This window comes from Hyla sarda, unplaced genomic scaffold, assembly GCF_029499605.1.
Source record: "Hyla sarda isolate aHylSar1 unplaced genomic scaffold, aHylSar1.hap1 scaffold_311, whole genome shotgun sequence".
Lineage (NCBI taxonomy): Eukaryota > Metazoa > Chordata > Amphibia > Anura > Hylidae > Hyla > Hyla sarda.
Window position 1 is genome coordinate 304,441 of NW_026609836.1, and position 24,219 is coordinate 328,659.

The 24,219-nt window shown below is 46.5% G+C and overlaps 2 protein-coding genes across 2 annotated transcripts; one reads left to right on the forward strand and one right to left on the reverse strand.

Moving 5' to 3' along the window:
* The first annotated feature begins 1,220 nt into the window (after window positions 1-1,220).
* Window positions 1,221-24,219, forward strand: LOC130328641 (nuclear receptor-binding protein-like). The gene is made up of 6 exons (XM_056553473.1): window positions 1,221-1,376; window positions 9,992-10,224; window positions 22,634-22,756; window positions 23,702-23,803; window positions 23,986-24,075; window positions 24,160-24,219. The coding sequence occupies exons 2-6, from the start codon at window positions 10,030-10,032 to the stop codon at window positions 24,202-24,204; spliced, it is 555 nt and encodes a 184-aa protein (XP_056409448.1). The 5' UTR covers window positions 1,221-1,376; window positions 9,992-10,029; the 3' UTR covers window positions 24,205-24,219.
* On the reverse strand, window positions 6,863-8,707 carry LOC130328645 (serine/arginine repetitive matrix protein 1). The gene is made up of 2 exons (XM_056553479.1): window positions 8,697-8,707; window positions 6,863-8,486 (listed from the first exon to the last, which is right to left on the reverse strand). The coding sequence occupies exons 1-2, from the start codon at window positions 8,705-8,707 to the stop codon at window positions 6,863-6,865; spliced, it is 1,635 nt and encodes a 544-aa protein (XP_056409454.1).

A 24,219-nucleotide genomic window follows, 5' to 3' on the forward strand; every position in this document is an offset into this window, starting at 1 on the left:
CTCTTCCCATTATATCTATGGACATTCCTCTTCCCATTATATCCTATGGACATTCCAATTCCCATTATATCCTATGGACATTCCTCTTCCCATTATATCCTATGGACATTCCTCTTCCCATTATATCCTATGGACATTCCTCTTCCCATCATACTCTATGGACATTTCTCTTCCCATTATACTCTATGGACATTCATCTTCCCATTATATCCTGTGGACATTCCTCTTCCCATTATATCTATGGACATTCCTCTTCCCATTATATCCTATGGACATTTCTCTTCCCATTATATCTATGGACATTCCTCTTCCCATTATATCCTATGGACATTCCTCTTCCCATTATACTCTATGGACATTTCTCTTCCCATTATACTCTATGGACATTCCTCTTCCCATTATATCCTATGGACATTCCTCTTCCCATTATATCCTATGGACATTCCTCTTCCCATTATATCCTATGGACATTCCTCTTCCCATTATATCCTATGGACATTCCTCTTCCCATTATATCCTATGGACATTCCTCTTCCCATTATATCCTATGGACATTCCTCTTCCCATTATATCCTATGGACATTCCTCTTCCCATTATATCCTATGGACATTCCTCTTCCCATTATATCCTATGGACATTCCTCTTCTCATTATATCCTATGGACATTCCTCTTCTCATTATATCCTATGGACATTCCTCTTCCCATTATATCTATGGACATTCCTCTTCCCATTATATCCTATGGACATTCCTCTTCCCATTATATCTATGGACATTCCTCTTCTCATTATATCCTATGGACATTCCTCTTCCCATTATATCCTATGGACATTCCTCTTCCCATTATATCCTATGGACATTCCTCTTCCCATTATATCCTATGGACATTCCTCTTCCCATTATATCCTATGGACATTCCTCTTCCCATTATAACCAATGGAGATTCCTCTTCCCATTATATCTTATGGACATGGAAGAGACTCTCGTCACGTGGCTCCCGGAGCTCCGCCCCTCCTGCCGGTACCGAAGCTCATACAAAACCCTCAATGCTACTGGGAGAAAGTCTACGTCCCAGGCCACGCCCTGTAGTTTAAGCCACGCCCTCCAGCTATGTGTCCCGTGCGCACAGTAAAGGCTACTGCGGAATGTGAAGAGGTTTGTCCTTTGTAGGACACCGTAGTCGTCATTACGTCACCTAGTGTGCCACTTTCTAGAAGGACATGTACACGCCCCTTGGGCCCCGCCCTTCTCAGCCGGGTTTTTTACGTTTGGACGTTCTGTACGCCTTACGTCATCTGACGGTGCTTTAGATTCAGCTGACGCAGCCCGGGTTTATCTATCGGGGAGACGGAGACCGGAGCCCGAGAACTTAGCGGTAACCCTGACCCCGGAGTCCCCCCCCCCTTTATACATTATATATACTCTCTGTATACTGCCCCTCCCCATACATTATATATACACTCTGTATACTGCTCCTCCCCTATACATTATATATACACTCTGTATACTGCTCCTCCCCTATACATTATATATACACTCTGTATACTGCTCCTCCCCTATACATTATATATACACTCTGTATACTGCTCCTCCCCTATACATTATATATACACTCTGTATACTGCTCCTCCCCTATACATTATATATACTCTCTGTATACTGCCCCTCCCCATACATTATATATACATTCTGTATACTGCCCCTCCCCTATACATTATATATACACTCTGTATACTGCTCCTCCCCTATACATTATATATACTCTCTGTATACTGCCCCTCCCCTATACATTATATATACACTCTGTATACTGCTCCTCCCCTATACATTATATATACACTCTGTATACTGCTCCTCCCCATACGTTATATATACTCTCTGTATACTGCTCCTCCCCTATACAGTATATATACACTCTGTATACTGCCCCTCCCCATACATTATATATACTCTCTGTATACTGCCCCTCCCCATACATTATATATACTCTCTGTATACTGCTCCTCCCTTATACATTATATATACACTCTGTATACTGCTCCTCCCCTATACATTATATATACTCTCTGTATACTGCTCCTCCCCTATACATTATATATACTCTCTGTATACTGCCCCTCCCCTATACATTATATATACACTCTGTATACTGCTCCTCCCCTATACATTATATATACTCTCTGTATACTGCTCCTCCCCTATACATTATATATACTCTCTGTATACTGCCCCTCCCCTATACATTATATATACACTCTGTATACTGCTCCTCCCCATACATTATATATACACTCTGTATACTGCTCCTCCCCTATACAGTATATATACACTCTGTATACTGCCCCTCCCCTATACATTATATATACACTCTGTATACTGCCCCTCCCTTATACATTATATATACACTCTGTATACTGCCCCTCCCCTATACATTATATATACTCTCTGTATACTGCCCCTCCCCATACATTATATATACTCTCTGTATACTGCCCCTCCCCATACATTATATATACACTCTGTATACTGCCCCTCCCCTATACATTATATATACACTCTGTATACTGCTCCTCCCCATACATTATATATACTCTCTGTATACTGCCCCTCCCCATACATTATATATACTCTCTGTATACTGCTCCTCCCCTATACATTATATATACTCTCTGTATACTGCTCCTCCCCTATACATTATATATACACTCTGTATACTGCTCCTCCCCTATACATTATATATACACTCTGTATACTGCCCCTCCCTTATACATTATATATACACTCTGTATACTGCTCCTCCCCTATACATTATATATACTCTCTGTATACTGCTCCTCCCCTATACATTATATATACTCTCTGTATACTGCCCCTCCCCTATACATTATATATACACTCTGTATACTGCTCCTCCCCATACATTATATATACACTCTGTATACTGCTCCTCCCCTATACAGTATATATACTCTATGTATACTGCTCCTCCCCTATACAGTATATATACACTCTGTATACTGCCCCTCCCCTATACATTATATATACACTCTGTATACTGCCCCTCCCCTATACATTATATATACACTCTGTATACTGCCCCTCCCTTATACATTATATATACACTCTGTATACTGCCCCTCCCCTATACATTATATATACTCTCTGTATACTGCCCCTCCCCATACATTATATATACATTCTGTATACTGCCCCTCCCCATACATTATATAAACACTCTGTATACTGCTCCTCCCCTATACATTATATATACTCTCTGTATACTGCCCCTCCCCTATACATTATATATACACTCTGTATACTGCTCCTCCCCTATACATTATATATACACTCTGTATACTGCTCCTCCCCTATACATTATATATACACTCTGTATACTGCTCCTCCCCTATACATTATATATACACTCTGTATACTGCTCCTCCCCTATACATTATATATACACTCTGTATACTGCTCTTCCCCTATACATTATATATACACTCTGTATACTGCCCCTCCCCTATACATTATATATACTCTATGTATACTGCTCCTCCCCATACATTATATATACTCTATGTATACTGCTCCTCCCCATACATTATATATACTCTCTGTATACTGCTCCTCCCATATACCTTATATATACACTCTGTATACTGCCCCTCCCCTATACATTATATATACACTCTGTATACTGCTCCTCCCCTATACATTATATATACTCTCTGTATACTGCCCCTCCTCTATACATTATATATACACTCTGTATACTGCTCCTCCCCTATACATTATATATACACTCTGTATACTGCCCCTCCCCTATACATTATATATACTCTCTGTATACTGCCCCTCCCCTATACATTATATATACTCTATGTATACTGCTCCTCCCCATACATTATATATACTCTCTGTATACTGCTCCTCCCCTATACATTATATATATACACTGTATACTGCTCCTCCCCTATACATTATATATACACTCTGTATACTGCCCCTCCCCATACATTATATATACACTCTGTATACTGCCCCTCCCCATACATTATATATACACTCTGTATACTGCTCCTCCCCTATACATTATATATACACTCTGTATACTGCTCCTCCCCTATACATTATATATACACTGTATACTGCTCCTCCCCTATACATTATATATACACTCTGTATACTGCTCCTCCCCTATACATTATATATACACTCTGTATACTGCTCCTCCCCTATACATTATATATACTCTCTGTATACTGCTCCTCCCCTATACATTATATATACTCTCTGTATACTGCCCCTCCCTTATACAGTATATATACTCTCTGTATACTGCCCCTCCCTTATACAGTATATATACTCTCTGTATACTGCCCCTCCCTTATACAGTATATATACACTCTGTATACTGCTCCTCCCTTATACAGTATATATACACTCTGTATACTGCTCCTCCCTTATACAGTATATATACTCTCTGTATACTGCCCCTCCCCTATACATTATATATACTCTCTGTATACTGCCCCTCCCTTATACATTATATATACACTCTGTATACTGCCCCTCCCCTATACATTATATATATACACTCTGTATACTGCTCCTCCCCTATACATTATATATACTCTCTGTATACTGCTTGTCCCCTATACATTATATATACACTCTGTATACTGCCCCTCCCCTATACATAATATATACACTCTGTATACTGCCCCTCCCCTATACATTATATATATATATATCTACTTTGTATACTTCCCCTCCCTTATACATTATATATACTCTCTGTATACTGCTCTTCCCCTATACATTATATATACACTCTGTATACTACCCCTCCCCTATACATTATATATACACTCTGTATACTGCTCTTCCCCTATACATTATATATACACTCTGTATACTGCCCCTCCCCTATAAATTATATATACTCTTTGTATACTGTTCTTCCCTTATACATTATATTTATATATATATATATATATATATATATATATACTCTGTATACTGCCCCTCCCTTTTACATTATATACTCTCTGTATACTGCCTCTCCCTTATACATTATAATACACACTCTGTATACTGCTCCTCCCTTATACAGTATATATACACTCTGTATACAACGCTTCCCTTATACATTATATATTCTCTCTGTATACTGCTCATCCCCTATACAGTATATATACACTCTGTATACTGCTCTTCCCCTATACAGTATATATACACTCTGTATACTGCCCCTCCCCTATACATTATATATACACTCTGTATACTGCTCTTCCCCTATACATTATATATACACTCTGTATACTGCCCCTCCCCTATACTTTATATATACTCTCTGTATACTGCTCTTCCCCTATACATTATATATACAATCTGTATACTGCTCTTCCCCTATACATTATATATACACTCTGTATACTGCTCTTCCCCCTATACATTATATATATACTTTGTATACTGCTCTTCCCCTATACATTATATATACACTCCGTATACTGCTCTTCCCCTATACATTATATATACACTTTGTATACTGCTCTTCCCCTATACATTATTTATACACTCTGTATACTGCTCCTCCCTTATACATTATATATACTCTCTGTATACTGCTCCTCCCCTATACATTAAATATGCACTATATACTGCTCCTCCCCTATACATTATACATACTCTGTATACGGCTCTTTCCCTATAGTATAGGGGAAAGAGCAGTATACAGAGTGTATATAATGTATACTTCCTGTACATTATATATACACTGTGTATACTGATCTTCCCCTATACATTATATACTCCTTGTATACTGCTATTCCCCTATACATTATATACACTCTGTATACTGATCTTCCCCTATACATTATATATACACTCTGTATACTGCTCTTCCCTTATACATTATATATACTCTGTATACTGCCCCTCCCCTATACATTTTATATAATCTTTGTATACTGCTCCTCCCCTATACATTATATATACACTCTCTGTATACTGCTTTTCCCCTATACATTATATATACACTCTGTATACTGCCCCTCCTTTATACATTATATATACACTCTGTATACTGCTTTTCCCCTATACATTATACATACTCTGTATACTGCTCTTCTCCTATAGTATAGGGGAAAGAGCTGTATATGGAGTGTATATAATGTATACTTCCTATACATTATATATATATATATATATATATATATATATATAGTGTATACTGCTATTCCCCTATACATTATATACTCCTTGTATACTGCTATTCCCCTATACATTATATATACTCTCTGTATACAGCTCTTCCCCTATACATTATATATTCACTCTGTATACCGCCCCTCCCTTACACATTATATATACACTCTGTATACTGACCCTCCCTTATACATTATATATACACTCTGTGTACTGCTTTCCTTATACTTTATATATACACTCTGTATACTGCTCCTCCCCTATATATTATATATACACTCTGTATACTGCCCCTCCCTTATACATTATATGTACACTCTGTATACTGCTCTTTCCATATACATTATATATACTGTTTGTATACTGCTCCTCCCCTATACATTATATATACACTCTGTATACTGCCAGGACCAGGATAATAATGGTATGGGGAGGGGGACAGATTATAGGACCAGGAAAAGTTATCACTTGGGGTTATTTAGTTTTGAGAGAAGACGTCTTAGGGGGATCTGATATGATTACAATGTACATATATATGAATGGACAGTACAGAGATCTATATAGGGATCTTTTTATACCTAGGTTCTTTACTATAAGAGCAGTGAGACTATGGAATTCTCTCCACATGATGTGCTGATGGAGGATTTTTTACTGTAATAGCAGTGACACTATGTCTTGGGTTCTCTCCTTAGACTTGGGCAGCTCTCGGGTCCTCTCCTTAGACTTGGGCAGCTCTCGGGTTCTCTCCTTAGGCTTTGGCAGCTCTCGGGTCCTCTCCTTAGACTTGGGCAGCTCTCGGGTTCTCTCCTTAGGCTTTGGCAGCTCTCGGGTTCTCTCCTTAGGCTTTGGCAGCTCTCGGGTTCTCTCCTTAGGCTTTGGCAGCTCTCGGGTTCTCTCCTTAGGCTTTGGCAGCTCTCGGGTTCTCTCCTTAGGCTTTGGCAGCTCTCGGGTTCTCTCCTTAGGCTTTGGCAGCTCTCGGGTTCTCTCCTTAGGCTTTGGCAGCTCTCGGGTTCTCTCCTTAGGCTTTGGCAGCTCTCGGGTTCTCTCCTTAGGCTTGGGCAGCTCTCGGGTTCTCTCCTTAGGCTTGGGCAGCTCTCGGGTTCTCTCCTTAGGCTTGGGCAGCTCTCGGGTTCTCTCCTTAGGCTTGGGCAGCTCTCGGGTTCTCTCCTCAGGCTTGGGCAGCTCTCGGGTTCTCTCCTCAGGCTTGGGCAGCTCTCGGGTTCTCTCCTCAGGCTTGGGCAGCTCTCGGGTTCTCTCCTCAGGCTTGGGCAGCTCTCGGGTTCTCTCCTCAGGCTTGGGCAGCTCTCGGGTTCTCTCCTCAGGCTTGGGCAGCTCTCGGGTTCTCTCCACAGGCTTGGGCAGCTCTCGGGTTCTCTCCTCAGGCTTGGGCAGCTCTCGGGTTCTCTCCTCAGGCTTGGGCAGCTCTCGGGTTCTCTCCTCAGGCTTGGGCAGCTCTCGGGTTCTCTCCTCAGGCTTGGGCAGCTCTCGGGTTCTCTCCTCAGGCTTGGGCAGCTCTCGGGTTCTCTCCTCAGGCTTGGGCAGCTCTCGGGTTCTCTCCTCAGGCTTGGGCAGCTCTCGGGTTCTCTCCTCAGGCTTGGGCAGCTCTCGGGTTCTCTCCTCAGGCTTGGGCAGCTCTCGGGTTCTCTCCTCAGGCTTGGGCAGCTCTCGGGTTCTCTCCTCAGGCTTGGGCAGCTCTCGGGTTCTCTCCTCAGGCTTGGGCAGCTCTCGGGTTCTCTCCTCAGGCTTGGGCAGCTCTCGGGTTCTCTCCTCAGGCTTGGGCAGCTCTCGGGTTCTCTCCTCAGGCTTGGGCAGCTCTCGGGTTCTCTCCTCAGGCTTGGGCAGCTCTCGGGTTCTCTCCTCAGGCTTGGGCAGCTCTCGGGTTCTCTCCTCAGGCTTGGGCAGCTCTCGGGTTCTCTCCTCAGGCTTGGGCAGCTCTCGGGTTCTCTCCTCAGGCTTGGGCAGCTCTCGGGTTCTCTCCTCAGGCTTGGGCAGCTCTCGGGTTCTCTCCTCAGGCTTGGGCAGCTCTCGGGTTCTCTCCTCAGGCTTGGGCAGCTCTCGGGTTCTCTCCTCAGGCTTGGGCAGCTCTCGGGTTCTCTCCTCAGGCTTGGGCAGCTCTCGGGTTCTCTCCTCAGGCTTGGGCAGCTCTCGGGTTCTCTCCTCAGGCTTGGGCAGCTCTCGGGTTCTCTCCTCAGGCTTGGGCAGCTCTCGGGTTCTCTCCTCAGGCTTGGGCAGCTCTCGGGTTCTCTCCTCAGGCTTGGGCAGCTCTCGGGTTCTCTCAGAGATATATATCCTTAATATATAAACTGCCCCTCCCTACTATATAAACCTTTTTAGACTACTTAGGTTTCGGTACTTAGTATTGGACAGGTGTCGGGTTCTTCTTAGTCTTGGACAGGTCTCAGGTTTTCCTACTGTTCTTCTCTAAATATTGAACAGGTCTCAGGTTCTCATCCTGTACTTCTTAGTCTTGGGTAGGTCTCACGTTCTCATCATGTTCTTCTCTTAGTCTTGGGCAGGTCTCAGGTTCTCATCATGTTCTTCTCTTAGTCTTGGGCAGGTCTCATGTTCTCATCATGTCCTTCTCTTAGTCTTGGGCAGGTCTCAGGTTCTCATCATGTTCTTCTTAGTATTGAGCAGGTCTAAGGTTCTCATCATGTTCTTCTTTTTAGTATTGAACAGGTCATGGGTTCTCATCCTGTACTTCTTAGTCTTGGGCAGGTCTCAGGTTCTCATCATGTTCTTCTCTTAGTCTTGGGCAGGTCTCGGGTTCTCATCATGTTCTTCTCTTAGCCTTGGGCAGGTCTCGGGTTCTCATCATGTTCTTCTCTTAGTCTTGGGCAGGTCTCACATTCTCATCATGTTCTTCTCTTAGTCTTGGGCAGGTCTCAGGTTCTCATCATGTTCTTAGTCTTGGGCAGGTCTCAGGTTCTCATCATGTTCTTCTTAGTCTTGGGCAGGTCTCAGGTTCTCATCCTGTACTTCTTAGTCTTGGGCAGGTCTCACATTCTCATCATGTCCTTCTCTTAGTCTTGGGCAGGTCTCAGGTTCTCATCATGTTCTTCTCTTAGTCTTGGGCAGGTCTCAGGTTCTCATCATGTTCTTCTCTTAGTCTTGGGCAGGTCTCAGGTTCTCATCCTGTACTTCTTAGTCTTGGGCAGGTCTCACATTCTCATCATGTCCTTCTCTTAGTCTTGGTCAGGTCTCAGGTTCTCATCATGTTCTTCTCTTAGTCTTGGGCAGGTCTCAGGTTCTCATCCTGTACTTCTTAGTCTTGGGCAGGTCTCACATTCTCATCATGTTCTTCTCTTAGTCTTGGGCAGGTCTCAGGTTCTCATCATGTTCTTCTCTTAGTCTTGGGCAGGTCTCAGGTTCTCATCCTGTACTTCTTAGTCTTGGGCAGGTCTCACATTCTCATCATGTTCTTCTCTTAGTCTTGGTCAGGTCTCAGGTTCTCATCATGTTCTTCTTAGTCTTGGGCAGGTCTCAGGTTCTCATCCTGTACTTCTTAGTCTTGGGCAGGTCTCACATTCTCATCATGTTCTTCTCTTAGTCTTGGTCAGGTCTCAGGTTCTCATCATGTTCTTCTTAGTCTTGGGCAGGTCTCAGGTTCTCATCATGGTCTTAGTCTTGGTCAGGTCTCAGGTTCTCATCATGTTCTTCTTAGTCTTGGGCAGGTCTCAGGTTCTCATCATGGTCTTAGGTTCTCCTTCTGTTCTTCATTGTCTTTGGTGGATCTTTTGCAGTCCTCTCATGATGGCTTTTTTATTTATATTTTAGTTGCTTCCTTCATACTCTTTTGACCATTCTCCAGAACGATGTCTGAAGGGGAGAATAAAACTGCTCCGAGTACGGGATCAGACCCCAAGTTAGATAGTGTTTCCTCTATGTCTCCTCCGGTGAGTGCACCCTCAGTGCCGTCTCAAGAAGAGGAAGAGGAGGAGGAGAGTGAAGACGAGTCTGAGATCCTGGAGGAGTCGCCTTGTGGTCGCTGGCAGAAAAGACGTGAAGAGGTAAGACGGTCTCCCCGGTCATGTGACTGGATTATACATTTACTGGTGTCATGTGACTGGTTATATATGTTACACCTTCCTGGTCATAACCCCCACCCCCACTGGTGTTTTTCTGTCATGTGACTGTGGTAGTCTGGGGTGAAGGATGCAATGGGGTGTTGCGAGTGTTAGTGATGTAGAGTGCTGGTATTAACCCTTTGTTGTCGTGACGCCAGGGTGCGGGTTCCTCAGTGCAATAGTCCTACTGCCACCTGTTAGACAAATGATAGGGAGGAATAAAGGAATGTCCACAGCAGAAGTTGAAGTAAACCAGGAATAACTTTACTGCAGATTTTATGCAATTGCAGATAACAGACAGTCTTTTGTAGGAGGACCGTGGTCCTGGCTCCTCACAGGTTTACTGGGACTTCTGAGTTGAATGAGCTTGGATTTTGCTAGCCACTGTGCTACTGAATTTAGGGGTAATTTGGGTTCAGTAGTCACACAGGATTTGTAGGTTTTGAGCTGGAGTAACGCACGCTTTGTGGCTGCTGAAGAATAGGCTTCAGGCCTAGCTTGAATTGTAGTAGATGATACAGATGTTCTTGCTGTGAAGTGCAGGGACCAAGCAGTTACTGCTTTTGACTTCAGCAGGAAGAGAGAGAGTCTAGTGGCAGCAGCCCCTTATATATTAAGAGGGCGGGACAAAGCTCCTTGGTTCTGCAAACCTGTCAGTCCTGACCTAAGGAACTATGGGTATGTCACATGACCCACAGGTCCTTGAACCATAGCATAACATAAATTATTTAAAGGCACATGACCTCTAAGGTCCTATACAGAGGTAATATATACAATTAATACACAGCATTTAGAGGTGACTAGGTGTAGCCCTCCAAGAGAGCCCTATACAGCATGGAGGTACTCTGGCTGAGGGGACTTTAGACAGAGGGACAGGACAAAGTCCTGTACCGGGACACCACATGACTGTGGTCAGTGATGTGATGTTGGCTTGTTTCTGACTGGGCTTACTCTTCTACTGACTCAATGCCTTTCTCCTATATTTCTTCATTAAAGGGGTTATCCAGGAACAACTCAACTTCAGCAGCTCATAAGTACCGAAATGATTAAGATTTTTAACCCCTTAAGGACCCATGACGTATGCATATGTCATGGTCTTTTCCTGGTCTCCGCCGCTCACCCAGCGGAGATCGGAAGCGGATGCCTGCTGAAATCCTTCAGCAGGGATCCAGGGCAAACGCCGAGAGGGGCCATGTAGGCCCCCCATGTCGGCAATCGCTGAAATCGCTAGGGAAATCGCCCCTGCGATCTGCGGCGATACCGGGCTGATCGGGTCTCTGGGACCCGACCGCCCGGTAATTTTGCATGATCCCGGCTGTCACAGACAGTCAGGACCATGCTGGAGGCTAGGAGCGAGGTGGCAAGACTGCCCCCTCCTCCTATCCCCTGCGATTCTTCGGTTAACTAACCAACCAATCGCAAGGGGGGGGGGGGGGGGCGGTTACTTCCTCCCGCCCTGCCCCTGGAAGTCCGGAGAGGACGGGAGGAAGACCGGAGGATGCGGCGGGGGACGGGGGAGTGCTGGGGACCGGCCCCGGTACTTGCCTCGTCCCTGAAGACCCAGATCCCGGCAATGAAGACGGCAGCGGCGGCGACAGGTGAGTAGATCTTCAGCCGCGGTTGGGCCCTTTACAGCAATGCACGTCGCCGTAAAGCGACATGCATTGCTGTATTGGGACCCTGTCTACTACAACTCCCAGCATGCTCAGACAGCCCTTGGCGTCTGGGCATGCTGGGAGTTGGTTTTGCAACATCTGGAGGTCCGCAGTTTTGGGACCACTGTGCCCTTCCAGATGTTGCAAAACTACACATCCTCAGCATGCCCTTACTGTCCAGGCATGCTGGGAGTCGTAGTTTTGCAACATCTGGAAGGGCACAGATTGGGAACCACTGTATTAGTGGTCTGCAAACTGTAGTCCTCCATGTGTTGCAAAACTACAACTCCAAGCATGCTGGGAGTTGTAGTTCAGCAACATCTGGCTCTAAAGATGTTGCCGAACTACTACTCCCAGCATGCCTGAAAATGTTTGGGAGTTGTGGTTTTGCAACAACTGGAGGCACACTGGTTGGGAAACATTGTCTATTTCCTAACTCAGTGTTTCCCAACCCGTGTGCCTCCAGCTGTTGCAAAACTATAACTACCAGCATGCACTGATAGACTGTGCATGCTGGGAGTTGTAGTTTTGCAACAGCTGGAGGTCTCCCCCCCCCCCCTGTGAAAAATCAAAATGGAGCCTCCAGCTGTTGCAAAACAACAACTCCCAGTATTGCCGGACAGCCGTTGACTGTCCAAGCATGCTGCGAGTTTTTTCAACAGCTGGAGGCACCCTGTTTGGGAATCACTGGCGTAGAATACCCCTATGCAAATCCCTAATTCAGGCCTCAAATGCGCATGGCGCTCTCACTTCGGAGCCCTGTCGTATTTCAAGGCAACATATGGGGTATCGCCGTACTCGGGAGAAATTGCCTAACAAATTTTGGGGGGGCTTTTTCTCCTTTCACCCCTTATGAAAAGGTGAAGTTGGGGTCTACACCAGTATGTTAGTGTAAAAAAAACAAACATTTTTTTTACACTAACATGCTGGTGTTGCCCTATACTTTTCATTTTGACAAGAGGTAAAAGGGGAAAAAAGCCCCCCCAAAATTTGTAACGCAATTTCTCCTGAGTACGGAGATACCCCATATGTGTGCGCAAAGTGCTCTGGGGGCGCACAACAAGGCCCAGAAGGGAGAGTGCGCCATGTACATTTGAGGTGATTTGCACAGGGGTGGCTGATTGTTACAGCGGTTTTGACAAACACAAAAAAAAAACAAAAAAAAAACACATGTAACCCCATTTCGGAAACTACACCCCTCACGGAATGTAATGAGGGGTGCAGTGAGACTTTACACCTCACTGGTGTCTGACAGATCTTTGGAACAGTGGGGTGGGCAAATTAAAAATTTTGTACAGCCCACTGTTCCAAAGATCTGTCAGACACCAGTGGGGGGGGGGGGGGGGGTAAATGCTCACTGTACCCCTTGTTACGTTCCTCTAGGGGTCTAGTTTCCAAAATGGTATGCCATGGGGGGTTTTTTTTTTTTTTTGCAATATATTTTTATTCAACATTTTCAGAATAACACAAAAACATATCAGAAATATCACGATCCCCATCTGGGAAAATAACGGACCGCGATCCAACATACAATACAATAACTGTCTTAAAAATGACAAATACTGAGGTGCTGTAGTGAAGTGATGCAGGATTCCCTCTCTCCCCAAGGATTCAATAAGCTTAATCCTTACAGTCTAAACTGAATCAGGAAGCTGTAATGCCCCCAGCGTCCCTTTCAATGATTCCGTAAGGTACCATGTGGTGTGTCTAAAAGGATATACAATGTCGGCTACCTCCCGGGGATTATAGTGTGTAACAATGAACGGTGTCCACTTTTCGAAGAAACGTGCCGTGCCAGAGTTGCAATGGCGTTCAGCATCCAATCTGTCTACCCCTAAAAAGAACTTCAATTGAGCTATCAATAATTGCAGGTCCGGTACCCGGTCCTCCAACCACCGGAGAAACAAGCATCGGAGAGCAACCAGCAAGACCACATGTATTATTTTAGGGATCCTCTGGATCCCCGTCCGATCCTCCTCCGGAGGACGAAGCTGGTGAAATATAAGGGTCTGAACCTTAAAAGGAAGACTTACCCGCCAGTGGTCTCTGATGTAGGAGCAGATCGAGCGCCAGTAGCCAGCCGAGTGAGCACAGTCCCAGATCCCGTGAAAAAGATTTGTCATAGGTGTAAGACATTTGGGGCAGTGTGTTATACGCTCAGGGAAACAAGGCGACGGTGGGATATTAAAGCCGTACAAGGCTGCGTGGGAAACTTTAAAATAGGTCTCCCTCCATCGTTCATTGATAACCTGTTTACAAACCGCTTCCCATCCCGTAAGTATAGTCTCATGAATGTCTGGGTCCCCAGTCCATCTCTCCCATGTGGTAAACAGGCGTTTTGGGTCGAATTTTAAAAGTCTCCCCCGTAAAGCTAGGTATAATTGGGAAATGGAAGTCTTCCTCGGACCATCCCCTACTATGTCATCAAAAGAGTGGACAGGGGCTTCCACTGTCAGGTTCCTAAGTCGGGTCGAACAAAAGGAGTATAATTGATTTGCATAGATCAATTGAGTTTGGGGTAAAGAGAATTTTGTTACCATCTCTGCAGGTGAAAGCCATGACCTTCGATCCTCGTCCCACAAATCACTAGCCCTCAAAACCCCCTCCCTCTCCCAAAGAGCAAGCCAGGTAGATGAAGTCCCTTGAGAGAATTCAGGGTGTCCTCTGAGTGGCATTCGCTTGGACAACAAGTGCGATAGGCCAAAAGTCTTACGGAGTTCCTTCCATGTAATAATGGTATCCCTAAGGACCTGCGAGCTCTTGACCTGCGGGGGTAGCTTAGTGTAGGAAGTATGTAGTAGGGCTGTCAATGACCACGGTGCCGCCAGCTCTCGCTCAATCAATAGGTTAGAGAAGTATGATGAATCATGCAACCAATCCATCACATTGCGGAACAAGCATACCAAGTTGTAACCCCTCACATTGGGAAGGTTGACCCCCCCTTCCATCCTACACAGCATCAACTTTTTAAGCGCAATTCTGGGTCTCTTCCCATGCCATATGAATTTAGTGAATGCTGCGTTGAGTGTCCTGACATCTACGTGCTTCAGCAATATTGGGAGTGTCTGCAGAGGGTAAAGTAGCCTGGGAAAACTTATCATCTTCACCAGATGACAACGTCCCATAAAGGACAGCGGAAGGTCTTTCCACCGTGCCAACTCGTCCACTATCTTCTTAATCACCGGGGTAAAATTCAACGCATATAGTGTATCCGCGGTTCTCCCTATCCTAATCCCCAGGTAGAGAATGGAAGAAGTGCTATAAGTGATCCCTAAATCCCCAGCCATCCGCTCCCAGTGAGGCGGGCCCTTCCCCAAAGGAAGGAGCACACTTTTGGATGCGTTCACTTTATAGCCCATGAAACCTTCCACCCCGGCTAGAAAAGACAATACCTTGGGAACATCCCGCCCTGGGTCATCCAAGAACATTAGCACATCATCTGCAAACAAGGATATTTTGAGTTCTCTGGAACCCACCGCTATACCCTTGTACGTGTCCGAAGCGAGCAAAAAGCGCGCTAAGGGTTCAATTGCTAAATCAAACAAAAGGGGCGATAGAGGACACCCCTGTCGTGTCCCTCTATGCAGTTGGATATATGGAGACAAAAAGCCCGGGGTATACACCCTGGCTGCCAGGCCAGAATAGAGGTTTTCCAGGAAACCACTGAACCTCCCTGTGATACCAAAGCGTTCTAGAACCAAATGCAACCAATCCCACCGGACATTATCGAACGCTTTTTCCGCATCTAGAGCGAGCAGTGCAGGGTGGGGCATAACCGCAGGCCTTCTGCCTACACTATCCATGACCGCTAGAACCTTCCGTATGTTCGTGACAGCTGAACGCGTTTTTACAAAACCCACTTGATGATCCCCTATCAACTCGGGCAACAGTTTCGCTAACCGGTCCGCTAATATTTTGGTAAGTAATTTAACATCCTGATTAATAAGTGATATTGGACGATAGGAGCCAGGATCTAGCGGATCCTTGCCCGGCTTGGGGAGAACCTTAATGAAGGCTAGTTTTGCTCCCGCCGACAAGTTTCCACCAGACAGGACACCATTAAAGTAAGCCGTCAGGGCAGGAGTGACCTGATCAACTAGGGGTTTATAAAATTCCCCCGGATAACCGTCCGGTCCCGGGGCCTTCCCATTGGCTAGAGATCTGATAGCCCCCCTAACCTCTTCTACTGTGATGGCTATGTTCAGCTCTCGTCGTTGGTCCTCAGACAACTTTGGGAGACTCACATTGTCCAAAAAGTCTCGGCCCTCTGTACCTGCGTCAGGTGGAGCGGAGTACAAGTCCGCATAGTAAGCACCCAATAGAGCACTTACAGCCTTTGGGTCTCTACTAATTTGGCCCTGGGTGTCCTTCAGAGCAAGCACATGCGCGGATGAATGTGGTCCCTTCGCTAGTCTAGCCAGCAAGCGACCTGCCTTGTTTCCCTGTTTAAACAGCTGGAGATCGTAATGTGAGCGATAAACTCGCTCCCTCCTGTCTAACCATAGTTCATAGTCGGCACGTGCTGTCTGCCACGCCAGTTTATTGGGGGGGGTCGAGGAAGATACAAACTTGGAATATGCTGCGGCTAAGCGAGAACTGACGGCCGCATGTCCCTCTTGCGACTTACGCTTTAACGTGGAATGATAGGCCATTATTTTACCTCTCAGGACTACCTTGGCTGTCTCCCAGAAAAGGGCAGGGTCCCCTTCATGTTGGGCATTGTCAGTTTGAAATTCCAGCCACCACCCCCGAAGAAGATCTTGAAAAGACTCATCCTTCGCTAAATAAGAAGGGAAGCGCCACAAAAAGTCAGTCCCCTTCGGGTGTGATTGCCGAAACTCCAACACTACAGGGGAGTGGTCAGAAATGATCAGGTCAGAGATGTCCGTTACAGTCACCCTAGAGCAAAGGGAAGGACTAATCATGAGGTAATCAATTCGGGACCAGGAATTGTGTGTGTGGGAGTAGTGCGTATACTCACGACCATCGGGATGAAAATGTCTCCAGGCATCCACCAAGCCTGTACTGGACAGAAACGGTTGCAGGACCCTGTCACTCTGTCGGATGGCTACTGGCGTCGATGTCGCCCCTCTCCTGTCCACCAGAGGATCCACCACCGAGTTCAGGTCACCTCCAACCACTACCTGCAGACCTGCTGAACTAGTTAACTCATCTGTTAGGGAACGAAAGAAAGAGGCGTTATCTCCATTCGGTGCATATACATTATAAATAGCATAAGATTGCTCGCCATGTATTAAGGAAATATGGGAAAGACGTCCCGCATCATCATGTGTATGGGAGATCAAATGGTGTTGGAATGCCTTGTGTATCAGAATCAATACACCCGCCTTTCGGTCCACCGCCGGGGAACCATACACACTACCCACCCACAACTTCCTCATTCTAGGGAAATCGGTTGCGGTCAGATGTGTCTCCTGCAAAAGAACCACATCCGGCCTCAAGCGCTTGAGATATCGAAGGATGGACATTCTCTTCTGAGGTGATCTTAGACCCTTCACATTCCACAAAACAATTCTACACATCGTGAATACAGTGAGGAAGGGTAACAGTAATGCACAGGGAGACGTAGGGACACAACACAAAAACCCACCCAAGGGAAACTCCCAGGACTATGGGCAGACAGGGGAAGAGCAGGGATCGCCAGCGCAAGCTATCGAAGTACCTCAGCACATGACAAGAGCTCGCAGAAGGGGAGCGCCACAGTAATCCTGAACCTTTCAACTTAGAGTGTGCCCCTGCCTGCGCAGCTCGTAAGAAAAAAACATTTAAATTATAAAAAAAACATGAAAAAACCATATCTGTAACTCCAACAGTGAGGGAAGCCCTGTGTGGAAAAACGGCAACCCCCTGACTGGATGTGGACTTCACTTTTTTCAGACATGAGAGGAGACAGGAACACCCCTCCCCACACCCACCCGTACACATGACCCCGCCCCACTCCCGAAACATACCCATTAACGATATACAAAGAGCCGCCATGGTCCAATCTGTAATAATGGAACAGTCCCCTCAAAATATTATGGCCAATAACTCAAAATCTCAAGTCCCAAGAGTCAAGCACGGGGGATAAGGATGAACAATACCCGTTATACAGTGCAGTCCTATATTCTCAGCCGTGGTAGAAATGAGAGTAGCTTCTATGATGTCATCCTGGATCAGCTGCTCTGCAAGACCGCATGTCCGTGTACTTTATCGGAAGCTGGGGGAAAAGAAAGAAAAAAGAGAGGGGGGGTGCGTGGAAACAATAGCTGGAAGACCGGGATTCAGTCCGGTGACGAGGATCTGCTACTACGGCTTCTGCTCCTCCGTTTTGGAGACTTCTTTCTCTTCCTTCCCTCTGCAGGTGATCGGTCCCTCCCCTTCTTACGACGGGCGGGTCTCTGTGCCAGGGGACCTTGATCTCTTGAGGGGTCCTGGCGGGCAGGTGAATGTCTTGGGTGTCTCTGGTGGTCCGCTAGCACATCTCGCAGTTCCGCCTCGGCTGCTGACGGAGTCTGGTAGGAGCGAAAAGATCCATCCGGCATGTGCACTTTTAATGTGGCTGGGTATTGCAGTTGAAAGCGGCGTTTGGCATTGTATAAGGCAGTGCAAACATTGCTGAAAGCTTTCCTTCTCTTCGCTACATCAGCCGAAAAATCTTCAAATATCAGCATCTTCTTGTTACGGAATGTCAGAGGTGTTGTGCGCTTTCAAAACGCTCTCAGGATGCTAACCTTGTCGTTGTAGTCGAGCAGTTTAAATATTACTTGACGCGGACGGCTATCTACACCCGCCTTGGAAGCAACATTACGGTCAGGCAATTTGCCTATACGGTGTGCCCTCTCCACCCTGCATTTGTGTGGCAGACCCAGCGCCTTAGGTAGATCACTCTCGCAAAAATCTTGAAGGTCCGCAGGAAGGAGCGACTCAGTAACGCCTACCAAACGCAGATTGCTGCGCCGTGAACGGTTCTCTAAATCTTCCAGCTTTCCGCTAACATAGCATAAATCTGTGTCCATTTGGCGCAATTTAGTAGCCAGGCCGCTGTTCTCATCCTCAAGCGCAACAATTCTATGCTCCATCTCGCCAATGCGGCCCTCCTGAGCGCCCAAATCCGTGCGTATCTGCGTTAGGGTGTCACATATGGTATTTTCTAAAGTTCTCTGTATCGTGGGGGTGATGAGAGAAACTAGCGCTGCGGCCAGTGCCTGTAGATCAGGGTGGGCCGGTAAACCCCCCACAGAGGGTCCTGCGGCCATGGCATCTGAGAGCTGGACCCCCAGACCAGGGGACTCTGCAAGTTGAGAGAACAGGAGTTGGCTACCAGTCACTTCCATTGCAGCAGAAATAGAGGCGCCGTTTGTGGTCTCGTGCTGAGGGGTAGGGGGGCGGGGGGGCCCAGAGGGCGCAGGAGATGCGTGCAATCCAGAGACTGCCGGGCCCTGAGGTCCCTTGTGGACAAATTTATCCATGACTTGGCTGTTATGTCCGTTATGTAGTCACTCCCTAAAGCCAGTGTGGGAATGCCCTGTTGCAATAGCAGCTCAGCAGGGGACAGGGAAGAATAGTCAGTGGTGGCTCAGAGGGGCCAAGATGGCGCTGAGTGGCGCTGTGTAGGTAACCAGCTGAGTGCACCCGATGAGGGCCCCCTCTACCCGCCCCGGGGCTTGTCCTGACTGCGGGCACCAGTTTTTGTGCTCACCGGGTTTTCCGCAGTCTTCTTCAGGCCGCCCAGCTGTAATCCCGGTCCTCTCTCCGGCGCCCACTATCGCATTCAGCTTCCGGAACTCCGAGATCGCTGCGCTGTCCGGTAAAGCACGGGGAGTGAGATCTCCGCTGCTGGCTGGTCTCCGGAGCCCTCACGGGGGAGCAGGTCCGTGCAGGGATCGCGAGCGGGGCAAAGTCGCCCGGTACTGTGCCGTTCTGGGGTGTGGGGTACAGGAGCTCCGTCCCTCCGCTCCTCACATGGCCGCGCCGGAACCGGAAGTCATGGGGGGTTATTTTGCTGTCCTGGCACCATATGGGCTTCCTAAATGCGACATGCCCCCCGAGCAAAATTTGCTCTCAAAAAGCCAAATATGACTCCTTCTCTTCTGAGCATTGTAGTTCGCCCGTAGTGCGCTTCATGTCAACTTATGGGGTACCTCCATACTCAGAAGAGATGGGGTTACAAATGTTGGGGGGTATTTTCTGCTATTAACCCTTGCAAAAATTTGAAATTTGGGGGGAAACACACATTTTAGTGACATTTTATTTTTTTACATATGCAAAAGTCGTGAAACACCTGTGGGGTATTAAGGCTCACTTTATCCCATGTTACATTCCCCGAGGGGTCTAGTTTCCAAAATGGTATGGCATGTATTTTTTTTTTTTTTCTTCCTGTTCTGGCACCATAGGGACTTCCTAATTGCAACATGCCCCCCAAAAACCATTTCAGAAAAACGTACTCTCCAAAATCCCCTTGTCGCTCCTTCCCTTCTGAGCCCTCTACTGCGCCCGCCGAACACTTTACATAGACATATGAGGTATGTGCTTACTCCAGAGAAATTGGGTTACAAATACAAGTAACATTTTCTCCTTTTACCCCCTTGTAAAAATTTTAAAAATTTGGTCTACAAGAACATGTGAGTGTAAAAATGAAGATTGTGAATTTTCTCCTTCACTTTGCTGCTATTCCTGTGAAACACCTAAAGGGTTAAAACGCTGACTGAATGTAATTTTGAATACTTTGGGGGGTGCAGTTTTTATAATGGGGTCTTTTGTGGGGTATTTTTAAGATGAAGACCCTTCAAATCCACTTCAAACCTGAACTGGTCCCTGAAAAATAGTGATTTTGGAAATTTTGTGAAAAATTTGAAAATTGCTGCTGAACTTTGAAGCCTCTGGTGTCTTCCAAAAGTAAAAACTCATAAATTTTATGATGCAAATATAAAGTAGACATATTGTATTTGTGAATAAAATAAAATAATTATTTGGAATATCCATTTTCCTTACAAGCAGAGAGCTTCAAAGGTAGAAAAAATGCAAAATTTTCAAATTGGGATTTTTCTCTAAGAAAGGATGGAAGTTACCACAACATTTTACCACTATGTTAAAGTAGAATATGTCACGAAAAAACAATCTCGGAATCAGAATGATAACTAAAAGCATCAGAGTTATTAATGTTTAAAGTGACAGTGGTCAGATGTGCAAAAAATGGCCTAAGGTGTAAAATGGCCTGGTCCTTAAGGGGTTAATAGAAGTAATTTACAAATCTGTTTAACTTTCTGGAGCCAGTTGATATAAGAAAAAAAGCTTTTTCCTGGAATACCCCTTTAACTCCCTGCTTTCTTTCTCTTCCTTCTCCTCCGCCTCCTCTTCTCCTATCTCCTCCCTACCTTTCCCCTCCTCCTCCCTCTTCTTTCTCCGCCATGATTCGTAGTCTTCCTTTTGGAGTCGTCATTGAACCCTTTGCTTTTTTTGAGCTCACCCTCTCAGTGAATGAATGCAGTCACCCTCAGTCCCATGATTCTCCTCTGTTATATATTGCTGTATTCATCATTGATGGCTCCTCTTCTCCTCTCAGTGAATGAATGCAGTCACCCGCAGTCCCATGATTCTCCTCTGTTATATATTGCTGTATTCATCATTGATGGCTCCTCTTCTCCTCTCAGTGAATGAATGCAGTCACCCGCAGTCCCATGATTCTCCTCTTATATGTTGCTGTATTCATCATTGATTGCTCCTCTTCTCCTCTCAGTGAATGAATACAGTCACCCGCAGTCCCATGATTCTCCTCTGTTATATATTGCTGTATTCATCATCATTGATGGCTCCTCTTCTCCTCTGTGAATGAATGCAGTCACCCGCAGTCCCATGATTCTCCTCTGTTATATATTGCTGTATTCATCATTGATGGCTCCTCTTCTCCTCTCAGTGAATGAATGCAGTCACCCGCAGTCCCATGATTCTCCTCTTATATGTTGCTGTATTTGTCATTGATGGCTCCTCTTCTCCTCTCAGTGAATGAATACAGTCACCCGCAGTCCCATGATTCTCCTCTTATATGTTGCTGTATTTGTCATTGATGGCTCCTCTTCTCCTCTCAGTGAATGAATACAGTCACCCGCAGTCCCATGATTCTCCTCTTATATGTTTCTGTATTTGTCATTGATGGCTCCTCTTCTCCTCTCAGTGAATGAATACAGTCACCTGCAGTCCCATGATTCTCCTCTGTTATATATTGCTGTATTCATCATTGATTGCTCCTCTTCTCCTCTCAGTGAATGAATGCAGTCACCCGCAGTCCCATGATTCTCCTCTGTTATATATTGCTGTATTCATCATTGATGGCTCCTCTTCTCCTCTCAGTGAATGAATGCAGTCACCCGCAGTCCCATGATTCTCCTCTTATATGTTGCTGTATTTGTCATTGATGGCTCCTCTTCTCCTCTCAGTGAATGAATACAGTCACCTGCAGTCCCATGATTCTCCTCTGTTATATATTGCTGTATTTATCATTGATTGCTCCTCTTCTCCTCTCAGTGAATGAATGCAGTCACCCGCAGTCCCATGATTCTCCTCTGTTATATATTGCTGTATTCATCATTGATGGCTCCTCTTCTCTCAGTGAATGAATGCAGTCACCCGCAGTCCCATGATTCTCCTCTGTTATATGTTGCTGTATTCGTCATTGATGGCTCCTCTTCTCCTCTCAGGTAAACCAGCGCAATGTCCCCGGGATTGACAGCGCCTACCTTGCCATGGACACGGAGGAGGGGGTGGAGGTGGTCTGGAATGAGGTGCAGTTCTCAGAGAGAAAGAACTTCAAGCTGCAGGAGGTGGGTGGGGCTTTATTTACAGTGGGTGGGGCCTCTGTCAGTGGGTGGATACTTTAATAATGATAGTGGTTTTGGGGGGGGGGGGTAATGGTGGGCTGGCCTTGTGATAATGAGTGGGAGGTTCTTGGTGGCAGGTGGAGCCCCCAGAAACAGTGGGGTGGGGGGATCCTAAGTATTTGGGGGGGGGGGGGGGTCTTGTGATTGTTCGGGTCTTTGTGACTGGGGGTGATCCTCAGTATTGAGGTTTTGGTGACTGGGGGTGATCCTCAGTCTTGCGGTCTTGTGATTGTTGGGATCTTGGTGACTAGGGGGATATTCCGTATTGGGGTCTTGTGATTGTTGGGGTCTTGGTGACTAGAGGTGATCCTCAGTATTGGGGTCTTGGTGACTGGGGTGATCCTCAGTATTGGGGTCTTGGTGACTGGGGTGTTCCTCAGTATTGGGGGTCTTGTGATAGGGTCTTGGTGACTGGGGGTGGTCCTCAGTCTTGGGGTCTTTTTGACTGGGGGTGCTCCTCAGTCTTGGGGTCTTTTTGACTGGGGGTGCTCCTCAGTCTTGGGGTCTTGGTGACTGGGGGTGCTCCTCGGTCTTGGGGTCTTGGTTACTGGGGGTGCTCCTCAGTCTTGGGGTCTTGGTGACTGGGGGTGCTCCTCGGTCTTGGGGTCTTGGTTACTGGGGGTGCTCCTCAGTCTTGGGGTCTTGGTGACTGGGGGTGCTCCTCGGTCTTGGGGTCTTGGTTACTGGGGGTGCTCCTCAGTCTTGGGGTCTTGGTGACTGGGGGTGCTCCTCAGTCTTGGGGTCTTGGTGACTGGGGGTGCTCCTCAGTATTGGGGTCTTGGTGACTGGGGGTGATCCTCAGTCTTGGTGACTGGGGGGTGCTCCTCTGTATTGGGTGGGGGGGGATATTAATGGGCTTCTGCTCCCCGGTGACTTCTTCTCTTTCAGGACAAGGTGAAGGCCGTGTTTGATAACCTCATCCAGCTGGAACATCTGAACATTGTGAAGTTCCACAAGTACTGGGCTGATGTGAAGGAGAACCGGGCAAGGGTAAGTGCGGGCCCCCCATCAGGGTTGTCACCCAGCTCTCCCGCACCCCACACTGATTTTGCCTGTTCCTCAGCCACTCACAATGAGTCTGCATAACCTTTGACCCCTGAACCTGTAAACTGGCCCCGCCTTGTAGTCTATGTGAAGCAGACACCCGTATCACTGACAGACCCTTTTTGTAGGTGATCTTCATCACGGAATACATGTCATCTGGGAGCCTCAAACAATTCCTGAAAAAGACGAAGAAGAACCACAAGACCATGAATGAGAAGGTGAGGAGGTGTATGCAGCTCCCCGCGGAGTAATGCCCCCCCCCTCCCTCATGTCTCATTGTTTGTTTGTACTTGTGTCCACAGGCCTGGAAGAGATGGTGCACACAGATCCTGTCTGCACTCAGGTGAGTCAGGGCTCCCGAT